At 37.8% G+C, this 19987-nt stretch overlaps 1 protein-coding gene across 7 annotated transcripts in view; it reads left to right on the plus strand.

Moving 5' to 3' along the window:
• The window catches only part of NETO1 (neuropilin and tolloid like 1), a 104420-nt gene that overhangs the window by 48320 nt on the left and 36113 nt on the right, over positions 1-19987 (plus strand). For 5 of the 7 annotated variants that reach the window (XR_011504362.1, XM_044774872.2, XM_070512862.1 and 2 more), the window contains exons 5-6: positions 16314-16355; positions 16474-16601. The exons of 1 other annotated variant lie outside the window; for it this stretch is intronic. Coding sequence is in view for 4 of the 6 variants with exons in the window: in XM_044774872.2 (XP_044630807.1) it covers positions 16314-16355; positions 16474-16601 (170 nt within the window). In the remaining 2 variants the exon portion in view is untranslated. The remainder of the gene's footprint in view (positions 1-16313; positions 16356-16473; positions 16602-19987) is intronic. One more of the 7 variants, XR_011504363.1, reaches the window with a different exon arrangement.

A 19987-nucleotide genomic window follows, 5' to 3' on the forward strand; every position in this document is an offset into this window, starting at 1 on the left:
TTTTGCCTCATAATGTGAGTTAGAAATTTGAACTACTTGAATTTCTGTTTTGTTTTTCCCATTGAAAAAGCTAGTTCTCCATCCAAGTGTCTTAATTAGGATGGAAGACAGTTAACTTTTTCTCACTTTACCTTACGTCCTCAGATCAGATGCTGCTGTTTTTGGAATTTACAAATTCCGGAAGTGCTTTAAAACTGAAGTTCTTAATATATTTTTCCTCACATCTGCAAACACATGTGCACACACACACACACACACACACACAAACACACAAGACAAATGAAGATGACTGTGGCAAGACAAAATTAAGATTTTTAATTACAAAGGATATGCAATGGTAATATGTGGAGGAAACGTAGTATAGGGTTGATTGGATGTTGAATTCAGCACATTTGGATATATAAAATCAACTTTTATATATATTACGGTGTTTACTTTGGGCAGAAGATTTGAATTGGAAGACACTTACATTCAGTTGGGTGCTATGATATATCTAGTCCAGTTTCTTGTTTCCTTTCATAGGAACCTCAGACCCCTTTTTGATGGGGAGGAAAATAAGGTGGATTATAAATTAAAGGGATCGATTTGCCTATGAATCCAATGTGAATATATTTTCATCGTTTTATCTACACACTGCTTGAATTTCTTGTTATTAAACATTGGTATTCACCAGCTATATCTCTGCCTCTTATTTTTCCAGGCACGTACTCTAGTCCTTACATCCTGATAACTGTCAACCCAGAACATATTTATCATCTTTATGTTATTCATTGTGCCATTGCCAGGACATCCCCTCATCCTCATCACTTTTCTCAAACTCAATTATCCTTTTTATATATACATCTTCATAAAGAAACCTTCCCGTGCTTATTTCTTTTTCATTTTTGTACTTTCTTTGAATTCTTTTCCTAGTTCCTTTGACTTTTCCCTGTGGTGTGGTAACCAAATGGCAAGCAGTGGCTCAGCTGTGGATGTGTACACCAGGGAAGAAGCCTTGCTCAGTGGCATTACTGGTGATACATGGTATCCGTATCATGGAGTGGGAATTCTGGGGCTTCTCAACATGCTATACCTCCGTTTAATTCACACCCCCTGGTGTAGGCCCCTTGGGTGACAGCCATGCATTAAGCAGATCCATAGACCTAGCCCTGCTCTCTCTTTATTCTCCTTACCTCCTGGTCCCCCTCCACGTTCAAGACTTCCTGTGGCTCAGACCACACAGGTTATAACAACAAGGGGGGTTAATTATAGCAGCAGCTGTTTTCTTCAGATTAACTCATGGTGGACAATTTGAGTTGAAAGTGTACTATACACTGATAATTTCATGGAAAATTTTATATTCATGTTCCCTGAGTTTGTTTCATAAGGAAAAATTTGGATTCATTTTATATTCATTTTTGTCATCTTTATCAAATCTGAACTTCTTTTACTTTAGTGAAAGCTGAGAAAGTGATGATTTGTTATATTTGATATTATTAATAGTGGAATTTATGTTTTAGTTTTTATATAACAAATTAAGGCCTGTAATACTAGATACCTGTTACTTTCATTTGTATTTAAATTTGATTTTATAAAAAATTAGTAGAACTAGAAAAAATAAAGTCCAAGTTTTATTTTATATACATATATATGTATGCATATATGTAGATAAAATATGAATATATAAATGTATATTTTATACAAATACGTATATGTATATATACATATGTATGTGCCTTCATATTCGTTCTGCCTATCTTTTAAAAAGCAGTAGAGATGAAATCAATTCAATGAGCTTTTCAGCCTATCTTTAAGTGTGTGAGGATTCTCAAAATTTTGAGAAACTTAAGAAGAGAGATATTATTTGGAGGACTTATTGTTGCTTGGAATTCAGAATAAATTGCTGAGTTATATTCTACTTTTCAAGCACAAAGCATAGTTTCTTAAGTCGCTATGTGGATAAATCATGATAACATGTAGGGGGTATGGAGAAATTGGGCTTGGGAGTCATTTTGAATGAAATGGATTCTCTTTTATGCTCTGTGACTTTGGTAACTCAGCTGATCTTTCTAATTCTCAGATTCCTTGTGTGCAAATGTGGATTTAAGCAGGCTTACTTCCAAGGATGCTGTCAAGTTATGTAATCATTTCATGCATTTTGGCATTATCTAGCATGCACACGCACACATAGACACACAATACATATGTTAGCTAATTTATCACCTGTTTAAATACATTTTCCATTTTATAAACATTACTAGGCATTGTTCTAAATTCTTTTCTACAACTATTAATTCATTTACTTCCATAACAATGCCATGACAGAAGTGTAATCATTAGTCCTGTTTCAAGGTAAAGAAATGGTGCCACAGAAGAGTTTGGGACTTGCCCAGGGTCTCACAGGTTGCAGCTGGAAGAGCTAGAATCAAATTCCAGCCCTGGAAGCCTGTCTGTGGAGTGTACTCTTTTTTACCTAATTATTTTTTCAATTTTTTTTTTTGAGGAAGATTAGCCCTAAGCTAACATCTTCTGCCAATCCTCCTTTTTTTTGCTAAGGAAGACTGGCCCTCTACTTTATATGTGGGACACCTGCCACAGCATGGCTTGATAAGTGGTGCATTGGTCTGTGCCTGGGATCCGAACTGGGGAACCCCAGGCCGCTGAAGCAGAACGTGCAAACTTAACTGCTGCACTAACAGGCTCGCCCCTCAATTTTTTTTATTGGAGTAAAACACATAAAATTTACCGTATTAACTGTTTTTAAATACATGGTATTAAAAACATTCATAATGTTGTGCAACCATCACCACCACCCCCTTTCTATAGCTCTTTTCAAATTGTAAAACTAGAATTCTATACCCGTTAAACAATATGTCCCTATTTCCCCTTTTCCCCAGCCACTGAAACCATCATTCTACTCTCTGTTTCTATGATTTTGACTACTTTATGTATCTGGTATAAGTGGAATCATACAGTATTTGTCTTTTTGTGACTGGCTTATTTCCCCTAGAACATAGTCCTCAACATTCATCCTTGTTATAGCACATTGAAGAATTTGCTTGCTAGGACTGAAGAATATTCCATTGTATATATATACTACATTTTTCTTATCCATTCTTCTGTTGATGGACACCTGAGTAGCTTCCACGTTGTAGCTATTGTGAGTAATGTTACTATAAACAGGGTGTACAAATATCTTTAAGACCTTGCTTTCAGTTCTTTTGGATATAAACTCAGAAGTGGAATTGCTGGATCATATGTTAATTCTATTTTTAATATTTTGAGGAATTGCCATATTGTTTTTCATAGGGGCTGTACCATTTCACATTCCCGCCAACAGTGCACAAGGGTTCCAATTTGTTCACATCCTCGACAACACTTGTTAGTTTCTGTTTTTTGGGTAGTAGCTATCCTAATGGTTTTGAAGTGGTATTTCATTACAGTTGTGATTTGCATTTCTCTAATGATCAGTGATATCGAGCATCTTCTCATGTGCTTATTGGTCATTTGTGTACCTTCTTTGCAAAAGTGTCTATTCAAGTCTTTTGTTCATTTTTGAATTGCATTATTTGGTTTTTTGTTCATTTTTGCTGAGGAAGAGTCACCCTGAGCTAACATCTGTTGCTGATCTTCCTCTTTTCTCTTGAGGAAGATTCGCCCTGAGCTAACATCTGTGCCAGTCGTCCTCCATTTTGTATGTGGGTTGCCGCCACAGCATGGCTGCTGACAAGTGGTGTGGGTCCATGCCTGGGAATGGAACCTGGGCCGCTGTAGCAGAGCACTTTGAACTTAACCACTAGGCCACAGGGCCAGCCCATGAATTGTGTTGTTTGTTTTTTTGTTGTTTTCTATATATTCTGGGTATTAATCCCTTATCAGATATATGATTTACGAATTTTCCCTCCCATTCTATGGGTTTTTTTACTCTGTTAATACTATCTTTTGATGCATAAAATTTTTTGTTTCATTAAATTCAATTTGTCTACTTTTTTCTGTCACCTGTGCCTTTAGTGTCATATCCAAGAAATCACTGCCAAAGCCAACGTCATGAACTTTTTCACCTATGTTTCCTTCTAAGAGTTCTATAGTTTTAGGTCTTACATTTAGGTCTTTGATCTATTTTGTATATGATATTAGGTAAGGGTTCAAATTTGTTATTTTACATGTAGACGTCTAGTTTTCCCAGCATTATTTATTGAAAAGACTGTCCTATTGCCATCAAATGTCTTGGCACTCTTGTCAAAAATCATTTGACCATATATGAGAAGATTTATTTCTACGTTTTATGTCAATTTAGCTCAAAAATTATATACAAAGCACTGGAGGAAGGAGGGACTAAGGCAAAGAGACTCTTAGGATTCTGATGCCCCAACGTGATGAAGGCTGGTGCTCAGAAGGCCATGGTAGACGGGAAAGGGAGTTGGCAGTGAGAGATTTTATCATTGAGTATATTACATCTCAATTCCATAATTGAATATATGTCAAATAATTGAAAGCTCTTGGTATCTTTCTGATGAAAAGAAAGTAGGAAGGAGTCAGATTGATTTTGTTTTTGGAGTTTTCAGCACAGGGAATCAGGAGAAGCCTAATGATTGATAAAAATGAAGTCTAAGGGAATAAAATTGATGGGATCTCATCAATCATACTCTCTGACTAAACAAGAGAGACCTAATTCTCTCCTTTCAACCTAAAAGTTATGATATTGATTTATATTGCTTAGATCATTACCTTGGGGAAACCTTGGATTATTTTCACACCTTTTAATGAAATAGGTTTAGGTGCTTTTCTATTTGAATGACAGGAAAATGAGCAAAGGGAGTCCAGGTTTAACAATGTCTCAAACGGCTGTGTCTTAAACTGCAGCGCAAGGGCATTTTCAAGGTTTTTATAATGCAACACCATTTTCACAATTTCACAAATATTTTTAAATTCCAACAGAAATAAATGTGACTATAATGCTATTAAAAACTATAGCTTACATTTCAGTGAACACTTCGAGTTGTGCTTGATACAGGTTGGGAATGTGTGTGAGTCTTACAATCCTTGGGAGATGATAGATTTGGGGGCCAGGTGGACACTGATAGTCCAGCTCTGGCTGGAGCTCCAGCATCTATAATTCTCCCCAAGCCCCCAAGATGGAGGTTACACTGTTGAGAAATAATTCTTTCTCAGAGGCAGAGGGGTTCAAGGAGCTCTAGTCTAACTTTCTTAACGTGTGGTTCAAAAAGAGATACCTGAATCTGATCACTTGTATTCTCAAGTGGAATACTCATTAGAAGCGCCAGTTGCAGACACCCATTCAAACCTTCTGAACATTGTGATATTGGGGAAATGAGTACCAGAGGGATGAAAAGAGATGTGACAATTGGAGATGGAAGGATTCTGAATGTTTTTGTAATTAATCCCCCTATACTTAAAATGAGGCAAGGTGACTTGCTAGTGGAGAATACAAATAAACGAGGATCCTTTTGGTTGTCAGATAGTTGCAAACATCTAGGAGAAGACCTCTGACATTGCCAGTTGTGATTTTAGACACAAGGCTTTTTTAAAATAGCTTCATATATATTTAAGTTAGCTCAATTTTACCATTATCTAAAATTTGGGTATAATCTTTGAGCTAAATACACATAAAAGGGCTTTTTCTACCTAGTCTATGTTTTTATATAGTGAGAGAAAAGTGGATATATGAACGTTTACCACATATCTAGCACTACTTGGACATTTGTAAGAATGCAGTCAGTACTATGGTATGAATTTTCTGTGGGAATTCTCCAGCCGAGCTCAGGCATTTGACAAAGTGAGAACTCCTCCTCATTAACCCCAAAGTTAAATGCCGTCTAGTGAAAGTAAGAGCAGTGTGAAGAACAGACAGTGAGGCTGCAACAATGGGATTTGATTTGTAAATAACAATTTTAGAGCAAGAGTAATATTTTAAAGTTAATATTTTAGGTGTGTTTTTTTAATCCATTTATCACCCAGGAGCTAAAATTTTGAATTGTACAAGGATGGGATACCTTACATTTGCGTACCACTTTATATTTCAGGAAATCTGTATCCTATCCATTATGTGGTTGATATTCTCAAGGCCTCTGCTTTGTACCAAGCCCAGTTGATAATTTTATCTTAATCATTTAAAAAGGAGGCAATTGATGAAATTACAGGTGAAATTTGTCAATAATTGTTGTTACCATAATACATATCCAGCAGCATTAAATCTTTCTGGTGAATTCTTTTTTATGAAATTAATATTTTGCCTGCTTTTTGATTGTATCTTTAACATAATATCATGGAGTTTTTTTCCTTTTTTTATAACTTGATTAGCATATCATTTTGTGTTCTTTTAATCTTAATCTTTCCACATCACTACACATTGCACGTGGCTTTTATAAAAAAGTGTGTGGTTGGATTTTATGGATTTGAAGAGAAGAAGGATGGCTAGAACTCAAAGATTCTGACCTTGGTGAAAGGAGATGAGATTTGGGACTTAGAAGTAAGAACACACTTGCTTTTTCTGGTAAGGAAGATTGTCCCTGAGCTAATGTCTGTTGGCAATCTTCCTCATTTTGCTTGAGGAAGATTGTCCCTGAGCTAACATCTGTGCCAGTCTTCCTCTATTTTATGCGTGGGATGCCACCACAGAATGGCTTGATGAGTGGTGTGTGGGTCTGTGCCCAGGATCTGAACCCGTAAAGCCTGGGCTGCTGAAGTGGAGTGCATGAACTTAAGCACTACGCCACCAGGCCAGCCCCAAGAACACAGTTATTTTTAAAGACAGAATATGTTAACTTCAGCCCCTTGTCCAGTTTGGCACAACTTAATCCTGTTCACATCATTCCATGGGCTTCTCCAAGATTTATCAAGGAACTTTGTGCATGCTCCCGCCCAATCCGTAGGCAGGGCAGCACTTGGCATTTTGCATTTGCTCTTCCTTTCCAGTCCCATCATGGCTCCTGCCCATGTGCACTGCTAATACCTGGCATGAAAACTCTAGTGTCCTTGCCAAGGGCACCAACAGAGGACGTTCCTAAAGTTTCCAATTAGAGGCTGTTCCAGCTTTATTTAGAAGGGGCTAAGGGCCATCAAATTCACTGGAAGCACAAAAGATCTCATCTTGAAGCTACGCTTGCATGGCTTGTGCAGCTTTATTTCGTCCATGGTCTATTTATTTAGCTGTAACTTATAGGGCTTCCTCAGGATACTTGAGTTTGTATTTTTAAATAAAAGTAGGACAATATAACGTTTTCTTATAAAAAATTTTATTTTCTCATTTCAGTGATATAATTTATTTAGTATAGAGTGACATAATTGGGATGAAAGAGGCTAATGTGAAGATAATGCCATCCCTCACCACGCGCACACAAGCTGCACACACACAAATTGGTGCCACCCCTACCTTCGATTCTTGGCATGTCAGGCCCATGAGCATTCTACTCTCTGTAGCCATTTGCCACACACACAGGTCCCAAAGCGATGCCATTAATTGTTCCTAGACTCTCACATCACTCTCATGAAAAGTCATTTTTTTTTTTCATTCTTCTAGGCATAAAACCTCAGGTCAAGTCCCACTCTACCTGCCAGGTATTTGCTCAAACCTCTTCTATGGGGGCTGGCCCGGTGGCGCAGCCGTTAAGTGCTCACGTTCCGCTTTTGTGGCCCAGGGTTTGCCAGTTAGGATCCCGGGTGCAGACATGGCACTGCTTGGCAAGCCATGCTGTGGCAGGAGTCCCATGTGTAAAGTAGAGGAAGATGGGCATGGATGTTAACGCAGGACTAGTCTTCCCCAGCAAAAAGAAGAGGATTGACAGCAGATGTTAGCTCAGGGCTAATGTTCCTCAAAAAAAAAAAAACAAACAAACAACTCTTCTATGGTCAACAATTCTTCTCTTCTTCTTGGTTACTAAACAACACTTTTTGTGCATATCAATAAACATTAAAGGATATTGGGAAAGGAATGAATGTGAAGTATTTGAGAGAAAGAGGAGGGCACTGGAGGTATTTTATTCACCAACAGTGTTGGCACCACAGTTGTATCAGCAAGAAATGTCCTATTAAGCCAAGTCTGGTGGAAAACTTGGTTGAGAAGATGGACTTTATTTTAGGTTTTGTGTGATTTAGGTTGTACTTACCGCATGAGTGAAGTTCTGAGAGCATTGCGGGGGTGGGGCTGGTTTGCTAATAATCAATCAAGAACTTCCTTGATTTCCCTTGAACAGAAAAAAAATATGTTCTATGATAGCTAATTCAAATACCCAAACACCAAACCCCAGTTTTACGCAATTTAGGTTCTTTTTTTTTAAAGATTTTATTTTTTCCTTTTTCTCCCCAAAGCCCACCAGTACATAGCTGTATATTCTTAGTTGTGGGTCCTTCTAGTTGTGGCATGGGGGATGCTGCTTCAGTGTGGCTCGACAAGCAGTGCCATGTCCGCGCCCAGGATTTGAACCGACGAAACACTGGACCGCCTGCAGCGGAGCAGGCAAACTTAACCACTCGGCCACGGGGCCAGCCCCTACACAATTTAGGGGCTTTTTTTATTGTCTTTTTTGTTCTTTTGGTCTTGTGATCTTTTCTTCTTCCCTCCTTCCCTCAAATTTTTCCTTTATTCTGTATAGTAAATGCATATTTTCCCCATAGAACAATATGATTGCCTTGTGACTATATAGCAAAAACAACCATTGTAAAAGCCTATTTACTGTGAACACAAGCAAAATGCAACTTCTGTGCATTCATTTTTAAAGAAAGTTACATTTTCTCAATTTATTTAAAAATATGAATAAAAGCATCATGAGGAAACTTCATATATTACAGATAAATAAATAAAAGAAGGGGGCCAGCTCAGTGGCACAGAGGTTAAGTTTGCACGTTCTGCTTTGGCAGCCTGGGGTTCACTGGTTTGGATCCCCAGTGCTGTCCAATGTAACGTTTATCAAGCCATGCTGTGGCAGGCGTCCCACATATAAAGTAGAGGAAGATGGGCATGGATGTTAGCTCAGGGCCAGTCTTCCTCAGCAAAAAGAGGAGGATTGGTGGCAGATGTTAGCTCAGGGTTAATCTCCCTCAAAAAAAAGTTAATTAAGTAATTAATTAAGGAAGCAAAACATTGGTACAAGCTGTGCAAACATCAATAATATTTTAAAGGGCTTGCAAATTTCTTTCCTGAAATTCTGGTAAGTTTTGATTTCTAAAATTCATGTATGAGTTAGTTTTATGCTAAACTAGCAAAAAGAAGTCATGATATGTAAACTCTGTGCGGATGTTAAGACCCTTAGGAAGGAAAGCTCAGTGTGAAGCTATAATTGCCAACCTCATACTTATAGATAACAGTGAACCTCAGAAAGAAGTTTAAAATAGTGTGCTATGAATTTTATACTAGAATGATGTTGCTTCTAGACAAAGAGTGAAAGAAGTCAGATTATTAAAATAATATGATGATGCAAGCTATTTTAGTACTGTACTGTCAAGATTTTTTTACAATTCATTTCTAAAACAGCATTTTAAATTCAGTTAACTGATTTCAAAAACTACGAATGCAGAGGTTTCAATCTTGAGTAGAAAGCAAGGTGTCCGCACTGTGATGGGAGGTAACAAAGGGAACAAAGGATGGGACTAGGAAAGTGGCCATTGAAGTGGGCACTTAGTTTCAATGTAAGAGCTGATTTAATAAAGATATGCCCACAGACATTACATGGCTTTCAAAAGTAAGTAGAGATAAGAAGTGGAGACTTTATGGAGCTCATGGCATAATTCAGGATGTGTGAGATTGTTGAAATTTGAGGAAAATATTGATTAACTTGCTCTAAGATTAGCCTGTCAGGTAGTTGAGCTGTGCATTGCAAACATATCTAAGTATCAGACTTGATTCCTAGAATCAGCGGGTTTTGTAGATATAGTTACATGGCGAGGTCAAGCAATTACATTTTCCCATAAACTACTGTTCTAGGAATATCTCAGCGTTCTGTAGTATATCGGCATACTTGAGCTGTAAAAGTCTAAACCAACAATGTCCTCATTGCAGATAATGAAAAATAAGGTTCTGAAATATTTAATGATTTGTTCACAGTTACAGAGGTAGCTATAAAGCTATTTAAGTTTTAGGTCAAAACAAGTTGCATTTTTCGTAAGTTGTTGAACTCCCATTTTGCTCATTTATAAAAGGAAAATGCCTCTGATTTGATTCCGTCATAGTCTAACCAGATAAACCATAATTTACTGCAAGCCCGTCTACAAAATGGCTAGCATTGTGGACATTTATTTGGGATATGAAATAAATGCATTGTGTACTCCCAAGTTGATAAATTGTAACTTAGAGTGTTGTTGGGAGAAGGCACTTGTCCATGATACAAAGATGGGGTTGGTTAGGGCAAAATTTCTGAAATATCTTGGTCTCAGAACCCCATCCTCCCTCAAAAAATACTGAAGACCTCAAAGTGCTTTGGCTTCTATAGCAATATCATTCAATATTTATCATATTAGAAATTTAAACATAAAATTTTAAATAGCTGTTTATTAATTCATAGAAAAATTACACTAATAAACCAATTATATATTACATAAAAAGCAAATTTTAAAAACATTGATTAACATTAAAATATTAATTAATATTAAAATAATAATTAGGAGAATCACACTGCCTCACTTTTTGTAAATCTATTTAACGTCTGGCTTATTGGAAGATAACTAGATTCTCACATGTGCTTCTGCACTGACCTGTTGCGGTGGATTCTTATGGTTGAAGTATATGAAGAGAACTCAGCCTCACAGAGATAGTAGTTGGAAAAGGGAGGAGTCTTTTCATGGCCTTTTTAGAAGAATACTACCCCAAACCTCAAATGGTGGTCGTTTCTTAAAGGTTAGCTGCAATGGGGAAGGTGAAACTGTATCAGTGATTTTTTGTGTTCTGTTACATTGGCGTCTATCACTGTGTCTCGCTCTCCGATTGGCTCTTTTACCGAGCCATGATTGTTTCACGTCAGACTTTACTATGTGGCAGTTACTGGATCACTTTATGCAGATCTTCCAGATGCTGATGCATTTCATTTTTCAATAGCAAAAATCATATTTGCTCACATCATCAACAATTCACATTTAAAAATGCATTAAGTATTGAGAAGCTGTCAGACACACAGTGATGGACGCATTGTCCTTTACTTGAATCTTGAGTTTTAGCATTGGCAACAAATAGCATCAGTTGTTTTCCTTAAAGTCAACAGATTCACTCTGTTCTTCCTGCAGAAAAGACATGTACTCAAAATTTTAGATTTTAAAAAAATTAGTAATTTTTACTGCTTCGTCAAGGAGATTTTTAAGTAAAATGGTTTTTTACCCCCAGAAACAGATGGGGATGAATTATACAATGAATACTAACGGCTCAGGTTTGGTGCCATTGTCTCGGTTCGTGCTAAGGCACAAGCAGTTTTATTCACCGTTGCTTTTGCACCATCAACACAAATGTCAACACAGATGTTCCAGTATGTCATATGACTCAAAAGTTATCCAACAATTTGAATATTTCAGCACTAGTTGCACTTGTTGCCAAGAATTAACATAAAAGCAGATTTTTGATGATTGGGCCATGCTGACACTGGGCGAATTCAAGCAAACTAAGCAAGCTGAGCCACGTCTATACATCTGTCTGTTTGTTAGACAAACGTAAAGTTCTGCAGATAAAATATTAACTCTGTCCTCTTGTTTAAAGCTCAGACTTTCAATCAGCAAGTTACCGTCTGGTTGGAAAGCAGGAGTATCCTGATTTTTACCAACTTTTCATCCGGTAGACAGTAGCGATGCCAGCCGTGTCTGCGTTATTAGTCTCTGTTCCGTGTGTGCTTCTCCAGTTAATGCAATACATTAGCTTACTTTGTAAGATGTTTCGGTGACTTTATTTTTAGTGTGCAAAGTGTAACAATTTTCAGTTTTTAAAGAGCAAATTATGTCTACATTTAAAATATTCGATACTTTTTAAACAGTTTGTTTCAAAATAATTTGTCAGTCAAACTCTCACAATAAAACTACTAGAACATATTTTTCTGCCCAAATCACAATAAGGTAAGTTATTAACATCTATAAAGCTGAAGGAAAGATAGCTTTTGTCATGTTTTCACTTTTTATGTACAGCTTTCCCATTTTATTGGAAGTAGATTTATCCTTTTGGTATGGAAGGGACCCCTTTAAAATATCACTTTCATCCCTTTCTACAACTTTAGACATAGACAGTGTAATGTGGTGGAGAAAGCAAGTCTTTCCGTCTCCTTCATCTTTGACAAATGTCCATCCTTCACAGTAAGAAAAATATATTATAAATATATATTTTTTATTTCAGGAGAAATATTATTAAAGTTCATAATACTTATATTTTTAGATAAAATTTTAAAAATTAGAAAAGTTTTAAAATTGAAAAATATACATATAATTATAAAATAAGACAGCAAATGTATTTAATTCTAATTGTGCTTCCATGTAGGCTCAAGATAAAAGTCAAGATTTCAAAATAAGAATGTATTGGACACAAATGGAGTTACAAGGATTATAGCAGAGAAAATTGAAGATAGCCAGGAAGTGCCTAATAAAATCATTGAGAATAAACTAAGTTAATTTCTGAAAAATATATATCATTTATATCCTAAGCTTATTACCTTAGAATATTCTTGAAAACAAAAACAAACACTTTATTAAACATAATAGTGATGATGTCATCAAACGTCCTGTAGGATCTGGAAAACTCTGCCATACATTCTTGAGAAAATGAGGATGCAAAAAGACAACATTTTAGTGGTAGTATGAAAACAGTTTGACCTTTGGATCTCATGAAAGGGTCTCATTGACCCTAGGGCCCCTGACCACACCCTGAGTCTTGAACACCTCTGAGTAATGGGAGTCATAATTATAATAACATACGAAATCTAGCACCTCATTCATTTCACATAAAGTTTGTTTCTTGCTCATGTAGTTTAATCAGTCAAGGAGGAGACCGTGTTCCACATATTCATTTAGGAATTGAAGCTGATGGAGTTCACCATCTTCGAAGTATGGCTTATGAGGTTGCCCATGGAAGAGAGAAAAAGGAAGTGGAGAATTTTTTATGAGCCCAGCCTTCAAGTAAAGTTCAACCATTTTTTCCTCATTTCATTGGGCAGAACTCAGTTACACCGCTACCCACACTTGCAAGGGTGCCTGGGAAACCTAGTCACTGTGTGCCCAGGAAGAAAAATATTTGGGTTTGGTAAACAGGAGGGCAGTCTCTAATAGAGCATCTCATTTGATACATTTACCGTCAGAACCTCTGGATTGGAAAGCCACAGGTATAAATGCAAATGCATCAACAATATAAGAAAATTGACTTGGTGCAAAATAACTGTATTTTTTTATATACAGAGAAATATGTTAAATTCAATAACATTTATTGTGCATCTACCATGTCCAAGCAGTATTCTAGGTCCCAGATAGAGAGAGGAACAGTAGACATAACGTCTCTTAGAGAGCATACTACGTTATAGTCTAGGGTGAGTACAGTCAGTAAAAAAAGTAAACGAATAGCAAAATAATAGTGAATTGTGATTTAAAAAACCATGAACGGAGAGAAGAAAGTGGGACACAATTCTGTGTTAGAGAGGGTCATCCAGGAAGGGCTTTCTGCGAAGATAATATTTGAGCCAAGAACTGAAGAATGAGAAAGATCCAGCTATGCAAACAGCTGGGGGACAGCTATGGCAGACAGAGAAAAGAGCAAGCTCCAAGTGCAGAGGATGGAAATAGCCTTGAGCATTGGAGAAACAGAAAGGGTCAGCACATTTTGAGAGGAGAAGTGGTCAGGCCCAAGAACATGCAGGGCATTAGAGTCCATTAAGAGTCATGGTTTTATTCTCAGGGCAATGGAAAGGCGGGTGAGTATCATGATTGGATTTATGTCTTTTAAAGTTGATCCAGGTTGCTTGATGGAGAATCGATTTGGGGAGATCTGGAGTAGAAGATAGCTTACTAAGTCCAAGTTCATTGTGCTTCTGCCAAGTAACCTGGGGCAATAGATCGATCTTAATGTTCTTAAATTCAATGAAGGCTGTTTTGGGAAATTATTGTTTTGTGTTGTTTATTTTTTCAGGTCATGTCAGCCATCTATATTTGTGGTTGTGATATTACAGGCAGCTAATTCAAACAGACTTGCAGAAACCAATTTTTCCTAGTTTTCTTTAAGGCATCAGTGCTCTCACCAATAATGCACAGTCAAAAATGCATTTTCAATTCCTAGAACTGACAATTCTCTCAACTTTGTCTCGCATGAGTTATAAAAATAACAAATGTTGGCCTTCAAACTAGAAAACAGAATACCAGCTACATTTCCACAAGAATCATGGGAACAGCCATGCAAGGCTGAAACATTCTAATCCAAAAGGAAATAGTGAGTAGCAATAATACCTATCAAGCATTATGCAAAGTAGTAAAAATGATATAATGAATAATAAAGAACCCTGATAACTGAAGTGGACAAGCTTGATGCAAAAAGAAGGAAAATATGGATGGGTCTCTTCAATACCAATAAAGCTGCTTCATGGTGAAAACCAATCTGAGTGATAGATGAAGGAGAGAACCCCTACGAGGGGATATCCTCCTCCAAATTGGCTATGTTGTCCTCACTTCTGCTTCTTTCATGGAAAGTGCATACAGGTACTTCCTTCTTTCTATTTTTCCAAAAAGGTAAAAAAATTGTTTTCAAAACAATTATGCAAAGGAATTTGTATCTTGATTCAAAATGTATCACCACATTCTGATTGTGTCCTATAGCAAAGTGAATCTGCACGGCTGGTAGAACTAAACGGTAGCACGGCTGGTCCAGGCCTTTCAGTTTCAACAGATCAGTACACATTACTGTTTAACAAAATTTAAAAATAAAAGAACTGTAATGAAGATAAGTACACTAATCCAGTCAGCCTGCAGTTATGGGCTCAGTGCATCCACGCACACAGGCGTGTGAAGAGGCACACTTGGATACATACAGACACACATGCACAGAGTCTTAACGTCCAGAACTAACTCCCTCCAGAAAAAGCGCTGCCCTTTTATATTTCAGTCCTAGATCACTGTTGCTCAGTCTCACAAAATATTTCTAACTTTATAAGGTTGTTAATTTATAGCTAATACCATAGTAGTGAAAAGAAATTAAATTTCGCAATCATCTTTTAAATTGGATACATGTGTCTCCAAGATAAATCATAGCCTCTGATGCCTTTGCCCACAAATAAAAGAAAATCCAATGCAATGTAACTGAGACTATAAGGATGTGCATTATTTCAAAAAGCAAAAAGCCAAGAGAAGTGCAACTCCAGATTAGGTTAATAAGGTGCCCAGTGATATAGGTAAGGACTCAGTTCGTGTTTCCATTCTGCTCATCATAAGAGTTCCATTTTCTCAGAGTAGCACCTGTCAACATCACAAGTTGGCCACTGCACACGATCCCAAAGGGTCCAGTACAAACATGACCATGACATGAGCCGGGAAAACTAGACATGATTTGCCTGTCTTTATTATCGGGAAAAACTTTCTCAGAAGCCCTCCAACAGGGCCCCCTTCTTATTTCACTGGCTGTATACCTATCTCAACATCATTTCCAGAAATGGAAATGGGTCCACCATTTTTGGCTTATAGCAGTGAGGACACGTCTGAGGCTCAAAAATCAAGTTTCCCCCAAAGTGCGTACTTGAGTGGAGAATGTCAGATAGCTGGACCTGGGGGAGAGTGAGAGGAAGACCAGGAGGAGAGTGGTTGTTGAGTGGACACAGAATACTGAGGAATACTGTGAAGGCTAGCGTGGCATGAAAAGTTAGGAAAGAAGATTCGATGAAAACAGGACAGTGCAGTCTGCCAGGGGAGAGGAACGCTAGATTTTATGTCTTAACCTCGTGCTTCCAATATTTCCATTGAAAATTGTTTCAGCAATTTACAGGATCTTTGAAATCAGACAAAATAATTGTATCTAGAATAGATAAAAGTTTACCCAAACCTTGAATTACCTATGGATACATTTTACAAAAACTTCTATTGTCTGATTCTGGAGTTAGAGATAAGGAGTAAGATTTTTATTTGATGATTAGATGAAGGAATGAGATTGGAAAGTTTTAAAAATAGCTTCTTCTGTATTGATAAAAACCCTGTAGTAATGATAACATGTTTTGTAAATTAACATTTCAGTCTTAACATTATCACACAGTTTCTATTTAACCACTTACTTTCCCCTAATGCAGTTTTTTAGGCAGATTCCTGAATAATTTAATGGTACATCACTCAGCATCATTTTAAGACATAAATGCAGAATAAGACTAACTGTCTTCTTCTCACTTTTTAAGATCCTGACTTTAAGGACCTCGGAGTTTTGAAACCATTACCAGGTTGGTAAAATAGATATTTAATAATGTTCAGAGGCCTTTGTTTTCTGCTATGAAATATACTTTTGGTTTATTATTCAAGCTCCATTTTTGTATGTTTGTTTGGCGTTTTGTTATTTAGCGTGTGAGTTTGAGATGGGCGGTCCTGAAGGAATTGTGGAGTCTATACAAATTATGAAGGAAGGCAAAGCTTCTGCTAGCGAGGCCGTTGATTGCAAGTGGTACATCCGAGCGCCTCCACGATCCAAGGTCAGTCTTCAGGTGAAACAAATTTGGCGATTGACTTGGGAAGTGTCTATAGCCTATGGCGTGCGCTGCGTTGAGCCAACTGGACATGTTTTAGTACACTAGAACATAAGCTATCATTTTATTTTGGTTTTGAAATGCAACTTGTCTTCCCTTGTCCAATGTAACTTTCAGCGTGATGGATAATACGGAGAGGGCTGAAGAGATCATTTGATAACCTGGACGAGAGACTCTAATGTAACTACCTCTCTGAAAAATGGACTGAAATGGGTTCTAAGTATAATTATACTTACGCCCTTGTTGTCAGCATCTGCAGTGTGTTTGCTTTTTAACCTAAAATCATATTTACAGATGAAATTGTCCAGGACTTACAAAATAATGTATCTCTGGAATATAAAATAAACCTGTGAGACAGTGCTGGGCAGGACCTAGGACAGCCAGTGCCCGTGCAAAGGGGCCAGCCAGTGCTTCACAGCCTATCAAGCTCCTTTTGATTGTAATCAGGAGAAAGTGTCAGTCCAGCATAACTGAGTCCTCTATTATTTTTTAATAACATGCTCAGAATCCAGATTTTGTGTTGATCCTTTACTTTTAAATGCTTTCAGGGCCTGGCCCCATGGCCGAGCAGTTAAGGGTCCAAGTGTTCCGCTTTAGCAGCCTGGGTTCATGGGTTCAGATCCTGGGTGCGGACCTATGCCAGTCACTAGCCATGCTGTGGAGGTGTCCTACATACAAAATAGAAGAATAGTGGCACAGATGTTAGCTCAGGGCTGGTCTTCTGCAAGCAAAAAACAGAGGAGGCTTGCCAATGGATGATAGCTCAGGGTGAATCTTCCTCAGCAAAAAAAAAAAAAAAAAAAAAATGCTAGCAACAAATTTTGAAAATTGAAAATATATGTATTAAATGAAATATATTATGGACCAGACTCAGGCCATTACTTTGCAAAGACTTCTTTAGAACAACCATATTCATCCTCTTATGGATGTATCTTAAGCAATACTGGGGATGAATAGTTTTGTACTCGTAGCTGTCATAGATATGGAGTGTTGATTCTCTGCTTATCCCTCTCCCTTTATTGTCATTCCTCAGTTATTGAGCATAGTTACAACCACGCATTACTGATTTGTTAGATTTGTAGTTGACTATTTATTGAGGTTGAAACAGTTAGTTAGTTAATTAATAGATTTAGTGACCCCATAAAGTCTCAATCCTCCTGCTGGAGAAATGAAAAAGCATACTTGCCCTTGTCCTCATGTTTCCAGTTTAATTCTTAGATAGATCTGTAACAAAATAATTGAAGGACTAAGACAAGATCATTGATGTGTTTATAAGGTGTCGTAGAGAGAGGGAAATGACCACATACACCTGGTAAGGTAAGCCGAAGGGAGAATCGGACAGCAGTCAGGGTGAATCTTAATGAGAACTAGTCTTGTATCACGTAGACAAGGTGGGAAGGCCTCTTAAGGTAGAGCCAGTGGCATCTATAAAGTCATGGAGTAGACACTATGCTTTCTCAGGCATTGAAGTAATTGCATGTGACCAAGTAAGAGTATGAGTATAGAAGTGGATGATGAGTCATTAAGCCAAAGGGCTCTGTAGGTCCCCGTTAAAGAGCCTGGATTCATCCTGAGAGCATTAGTGATATATATGTCCATGAAAATAATCAATAACCAATCTATAGATTGGAAAGATACGGTGATATTTATCTGAGTCAAGCTGAGGACTAGCCCAGAAGTGCAGTCTCCACCAGGGAAGAAAGCAGTCCAGAGAAGCGTGGTTTGCAGCGTGGTTACATTTTGTTTCAGAACAAAGAACATACGTGAGAGGACTACAATTTTTTCTTATCAATGTCACAAGATGTTTTGCTGCAGTTTACCACATAGACAGCAGGTCAACTTGACCTCGGTTTTCTGGGAAGAAAAGCTTTTCTTCAAAGAAGTATTGGTATTGGCATCAGAGGAAGGGTGACGTTCATCCCTGTGTTTAAGGAGTGCGATCTCTGCTTTGGGAAAATGTTTGAAGTGGACATACAATACGTGTTCAATGGACCATAAATCAGGCTGCTCTGGGAAAAACAAGTTTTAGGCCAAATCAGGTTTAAACCAGAATGGCTTCCCCGTCTACCTCAAAATGTGAAAACGTCTTATTATTCTTATTATCTTCATCATACGGAAGAGTGTGAAGCAGGAAGGTGATGTGATCAGATCTGCATCCTGGAAAAATAGTTTTTGCCTGTGATGTAAGGAGAGAAGGGTTAACACGGCAAACAGCAGACTCACCAGGAAGTTGTAGCAGTGACACTGGTGACTGAGGCCAGGCCATGATGGTAGACAGACGGAGGAACTATTCAAGATAGATACAGTAGAATTTGGTGGCTGAATATTCAGGAAGAGGGAAAAATCAGAGCTATCCTTGAGGAAGTTGGTATGTCAGGAAATATTTTTGTCTTTCTTCACTTGGGTTTCCCATGAATATGTCTCTGGGGTTTGCATATAATTTGGAAGTGTGCCACACGTTCCCCAAACTCCCAGTTCCTGGAATTCAGAGACCATGGTACAGGTTCCAGCTTTGCCACTTGCAGGTCTCTTTACATCTGAACAAATCTTTGAAAAAATGAATTATTATGAAGAAAGACACAGTGATTCTTCCTTTAAAAAAAATCAGAGGCTATCAGGGGCTGGCCTGGTGGCATAGTAGGTAGGTTGGCACACTCAGCTTTGGTGGCCCAGGGTTTGCTGCTTCAAATCCCAGACACGGACTGAGGCACCCTTTGTCAAGCCATGCTGTGGTAGCGTCCCACGTACAGAATAGAGGAAAATGGGACCAGATGTTAGCTCAGGGCCAATCTTCCTCACAAAAAAAAAAAGAGAGAAAAAAGAAAAAAATTTTTTAAAAAATCAAGCACTATCAGTGACATAAAACCCAACCCACTACATAGATTATAAGGGAGCTAGACTGCAGTTTATTATGCTTTCTTACATAATCTGTGGGTTCATGGGCAAGTGCTATTCATTTTTCTTAAACTGTATGAATGAAAGATTTTTTTACATTTTTTTCGACAGGAAACATTCAAGCCCCACTACACTGTCGTAACCAGCATCCTTGTCACTGCAGTGTTAAAGACAGGGCTTTTATGAGAGTGCAAACACACACCATTTTTTTCCAGCTGGTAAATAGGCTGTCTTTTGTACCATGCCAGACCCAACAATACCCGGTGTACCTGTCTGTTACAGAATTTGGCATTCTATGACCCAAAGGGGAAGCTGCCTGCAGAGCTGGACAAAGATGGCTCTATTGTGACAGGGTTTCTCTGCTAAATTAAAGGTTAGAGGATAGGAAGTGGCTTTGAATAACTGGGAAGAAAAGCAAGAACTGGAGCTGACTGCCT

This window comes from Equus asinus, chromosome 7 (genome assembly GCF_041296235.1).
Source record: "Equus asinus isolate D_3611 breed Donkey chromosome 7, EquAss-T2T_v2, whole genome shotgun sequence".
NCBI classification, from domain to species: Eukaryota; Metazoa; Chordata; class Mammalia; order Perissodactyla; family Equidae; genus Equus; species Equus asinus.